This window comes from Choloepus didactylus, chromosome 15 (genome assembly GCF_015220235.1).
Source record: "Choloepus didactylus isolate mChoDid1 chromosome 15, mChoDid1.pri, whole genome shotgun sequence".
NCBI lineage: Eukaryota > Metazoa > Chordata > Mammalia > Pilosa > Megalonychidae > Choloepus > Choloepus didactylus.
In genome coordinates this window covers 86,599,464-86,604,441 of record NC_051321.1, presented here as the reverse complement: position 1 = coordinate 86,604,441, position 4,978 = coordinate 86,599,464, and the positions used below count along the sequence as shown (strand labels likewise).

Below are 4,978 nucleotides of genomic sequence, written 5' to 3'. Positions count from 1 at the left end.
TCTTCCCCTCTAAATACAGTATAAAGTTTTGAAAGCAGCTGACTAGCCATCTCCTCCCAATATGGTGTTCCAAAAAAGCTAGATTTCCTATAAAATAATCAATTTATACACCTTTCCTCAGGCAAAATGTGCCATGGCAATATCATGGAACAATAAAGAATAAATTAGAGAGGTAAGAGGGCAGAAAGCACAGGTATCCTATTTAGGGAAAGAAAAATACCTGAGATAAAATTTTCCCAAAAGGGGAGGGATTACATGACATGAATCCTCACCTCTTTACCCTGCCTCTGAAAAAGAAAATTTCTAAGTTTTCAGTAACTTCAAGGGATCAAAATCTCAGTCTATATATTTCATCCAAAAAGAATCATGAAAATTGCATTTTTTGTTAACATTTGGTTCATGTTCAAGAAAGATATTACAATTCAACTTCTGATTATATCAGAATAGGGAGGGAGAATCTGTAAATGTCATCTTTGGTAGTAATGGACTAAAAGCTATAAAATGACAATTTAAATCATAGGAAGCATGTTTCTTCAACTCTGTGGCTTTAATATAAAATAATCATTTCAATGCATGGTTACCTAAACTCATCAATTATTCCCTCAACTCTCCTAAAATCTAGCTAGCATTTTTGTAATAAAATTCTACAGTGTTAAATACTACATATATGTATGAATACATCAGCAATAAGATGATGATCAAAGAACGCTGTGAAGTTCAGCATCAAGATGTTAGCAGCATACTGCATCATCAGCTTAGAAGCATACCTGCAGTTTTAATTGTAAGCATCTGGGGGCAGGGGGGAGGGGAGGAAGAGAGAGGTACATGTAGTAACCTAGAATACTTGCCCTTAAAAAGAATTTGTTTACTTTCTGTTTTCATCAGTATATTATGTAAAGACCTGGTATTTCTATCACCATGGAAGCTGCCACCCATACAAACATTTATGTTTTAGGAAAGCTCAGATCCCCACAATAGTGGTTCCATGCTCATGAATTTTTATCTGGGAACAAACCAACTAACCAATCTAAGAAAGAACCAAAATAGTAATTCTTCCTTCTAAGGGCACATATGGGAAGCTTACTATATAATTTTCCCTTGAGGACCATGTCACAAGGTCTTTTGGCAGTTCATAAATAAACCTCCTTATACTAAATTTGGCTTTTCAATAAATATTAAGGGAGAGTCCTGAATTATTTGATAACTGTAAATAAATGAAATGGCAAAAGAGTGACTGTTTGAGTAGGGTAAAATAATTCATTCTCTAAAATGTAAATTCTAATTGGACTCCCAGTAACCTGCATGGCACACACAAGGAAAGACTATATGAGGAGGCTCCCAACAGGGAAAGATAAAAAAGACCTTTTCTTTGCAAAAATAAAATAAAAATTTCATTTAGGTAAGGAAATAAGAAAAAATTCATAATCTTTATAAAACCTGTCTTTTGTGTTTTTTTATGTATAATCAGTGCTTTATAAAGGTGGCCTAATTAAATACCTTTAAAAGCAATCTAACACAAAGCGAAAGGAACCTGTAATTATAATTCCTAAAGCCATGCATCATCAACATGTATTCCTCTACTCACAGATGCATTAGATTGCTATGAATCCTTTTAAGACTTCTTTGAATCTCCCTTCTTTTCTGATTCCACCTTAATACATCAACAACTCTTTCTAAACCTCCTTGATGTCAAAAGTCAGACCCCTGGGATGCTGCTCCTCTAGCTTTTCGAATGAAAGATTCCTGGATCATCCATCCTCTCTCTGCCTATTTTTCTTCTTCTCCCTTCACGGTACACCTAATTCTTTCTTTCTGACCCACTTCAATTTTCCTGCATAGTAGGTAGCACTGTATTTCAAGAAATCTTACAACGATCACAGGACATTTAGTACCAAAAAGTGGGCTAACACTGGGTCAAAGTAGATTGAAGGATGGGGCAATTTATGTGTAGCAAAACTTTTTCATTGTTTCTCAGGTTCTCTTTAAGAGAATTTCAATATAACCCCACACAATCCAAACTCCAGTTTGTTCTGAGATTCTCAGGAATGAACTTTTTTTGTCATTTACACTCTGTCAGACAGACTAATTCTCAGAAAACATATCCTAAATCTTACAGATATGAAATAGGTAGGGAAAAAATGGCTGTAGGGTATTTTAACCCACTAAACTCACACTATAAACTAGGCTGACTCAAATTTTCTCTAATCTCTCACACGTACATACTGACTCAAGCATACATACTAGACATAAAAATTGTGCAAGATCAAGCATCAGCTTTCTGTTTTAAAAGCCTTAATTAAAAAAAATGTTGCTAGGCTCACTGCAGTTTCGTTAAAGGAATATTCAGGACTACAGTACTTCTTTATAAAAAATTCACAATTCAGTGTTAAGAACACAGTAGGTAATTGCTGCTTGACAATTACTTAACATCGTTGAGAGCATCCAGTGCCGACTATGGGTATCAATAAGCCTGAACCACCTGACAACACAGACAAATAATCTTTAAGTGATGTCACCAACCCTAACAAATTTGTTAAAAATATTCACTTTGACATGATATTATTCATCCTTGCTCATGATCACATGAAGTAATTAATATCTGCTTAGATTACAAATGGAAGAGCACTACCTGCCCTACCGCACAAAAAAAGGCTGCCCACATGGATGCTCTAAAGCCCCTCAATGTATAGCTGAGAGGTGTTGTCCTACTCAATGCCAAATGTCTGCAATACAGTTCTGCTTGGGCAATGGCTGCAAATTAGGAGGATTAAATAAATCAACAAAGTACCTCTTAAAATGGTAACGGGGTACTTCTGCATTCAGATATGGAATACCATAACCCAGGAAAGGGAAGAGGAGAAAACAGGAAATAGTCTTTAGGTTACTGATTAAAGCAAAGTTTGATACAGATATCCCCTCTTGTAGGCACTCAGTGGGTAGAATGTAGCCACAACAAACTTCCCATCAAACATCCTTCCAGTCAGTAATTTCTGAGCAGCTTTGGAATCACCAGCATTCGCATACTCGACAAAGACTTGTCCTCTGCCAGGATTTTCCTTTGGAACAAGCAGAGATACCACTGGTCCATATTTTTGACACTCCTCTTTTACATCTTCTACAACATCTTCGTATTCCTCTTCATTTTCAAGATAATCATCATCCAATACATTCAGAAGTCTTAGCACTGGAGTAGGAAGCATCACCAGATCTTCAATGTGAGGAGCAAAAGGAATGCTAAAGAATGGGCTGCATAATGCCATTTCAGCAGGAATTCTTCTGCTTGGATCATCATGAAGCATACTTTTGATAAGGTCTCTTAGGTGATAGGCTGGAATTGCGGCATTCACCACTGCTTTACTGGCAAATATGTGATCAATGATAGCAGAACTGTTTGCCTTCCAATCCTGAGATCTGACTGTATGTTTCAGTTTCATTCCTGAGAACATTTCCAGTAAAATGATTCCTAGGCTCCACAGATCAACAGCTGAGGTACATTCTGTATCACTCTGCAGGCCAGCCTGGGCCAAGCAATTTTGCAGTTCTGCTTCTGGAGCCCGATACCCATCTGTCTGAATATATTTTACATCCTGATTGCCTTCTTTGAAGCTAAGTCCAAAGTCAATGAGTTTGAAACATTCATTCTCTGCACTCCACAATATGTTACGTGGTTTAAGGTCCGCATGGACATAACCCTCATGATGAATAAAAGCAAGGGCCTCTAGGACATCTCTGGCACAATGCTGTATCATCCACATGGAGCAACCCTGGTGACTGGAATATAAAAGCAATTCCGAAACACTGACATCCAGGAGTTCAAGCAACAGACAGCGTGATGGCACATTTGGAGAGAAGTGAATTGTAAAGACTCCATACAAAGTCACGATGTTCCTGTGACCCTGCAATTGTTCCAGCGCCGCCCTCTCTTTGCGGAAACCATACTCTGCGGCCGAGGCTGCAGCCCCGGTGGTTCCAGGCGGCAAGAACTGCTTGAGGGCGCCGGGGGGCGAGCCAGGGGTGCCACAGCAGCGCACCCGATACACCGAGGCCGAGGAGCCGCTGCCCAGGCGGCTCTGTACCTGCCAAAGCCGCCCAAAGGCCTCCAGAAACCGCGGCGGCCCCGCGCCCCACGCGCAGCCGGACCCCGCCATTGATGTGAACTGAGTGCGCTGACACGGGAGCTGACGTGACGCCCCGGGCAGGCCGGCAGACCCGCGGTCACATCCCCGTCCGCCGGACGAGCGGCGCCGCAGGGAGGTGCCTGCAGCCGCCTCACCCACTACCGGGGCCTCAGGACGCCATGACACCGGAAGCCGTAGTCTGCTGTTATATTTCTAATTCATCCAGGTGTGCTGTTAGGTCTTTGATTTTAGCTACATCTTTTTCATAATGTAGATTTTTAGGGCTAAAAATATCTCTTCAGTATTGGTTTCAATGCATCCCATAAGTTTTTTTTTTTTTTTTTGATGGAATTACAGATACTTTTATTTTTTTTAATTCAGTTTTATTGAGATGTATTCACTTACCATGCAATCATCCATGGTGTACAATCTCCTGTTCACAGTACCATCATATAGTTGTGCATTCATCTCCCCAATCTATTTTTGAATATTTTCTTACATTAGAAGGAATCAGAATAAGAATAAAAAATAAAAATAAAGAACACCCAAATCATTACCCTCATCCCACCCTATTTTTCATTTAGGTTTTGTCTCCATTTTTCTTCTCATCCATCCATAAACTGGATAAAGGGAGTGTGAGCCACAAAGGTTTCACATTCACACTGTCACCCCTTGTAAGCTACATTGTTATACAATAATCTTGAAGAGACAAGGCTACCGGGTTGGAGTTTGGTAGTTTCAGGTATTTACTTCTAGCTATTCCAATATATTAAAACCTAAAAAGTGTTATCTATATAGTGTGTAAGAATGTCTACCAGAGTAACCTCTCAACTCCATTTTAAATCTCTCAGCCTCTGAAG

The 4,978-nt window shown here is 39.5% G+C and overlaps 1 protein-coding gene across 1 annotated transcript; it reads right to left on the bottom strand.

Moving 5' to 3' along the window:
* Positions 1 to 2,861: 2,861 nt before the first annotated feature.
* On the bottom strand, positions 2,862 to 4,291 carry LOC119510428 (serine/threonine-protein kinase Kist-like). The gene has a single exon (XM_037804735.1). It carries the CDS (start codon positions 4,146 to 4,148, stop codon positions 2,889 to 2,891), a length of 1,260 nt encoding a protein of 419 aa, XP_037660663.1. The 5' UTR covers positions 4,149 to 4,291; the 3' UTR covers positions 2,862 to 2,888.
* Positions 4,292 to 4,978: the final 687 nt, after the last annotated feature.

What these genes read in the sequence shown, in the direction of transcription:
- LOC119510428 (XM_037804735.1), bottom strand. Translation starts at nt 4,148, where the DNA reads ATGGCGGGGTCCGGCTGCGCGTGGGGCGCGGGGCCGCCGCGGTTTCTG.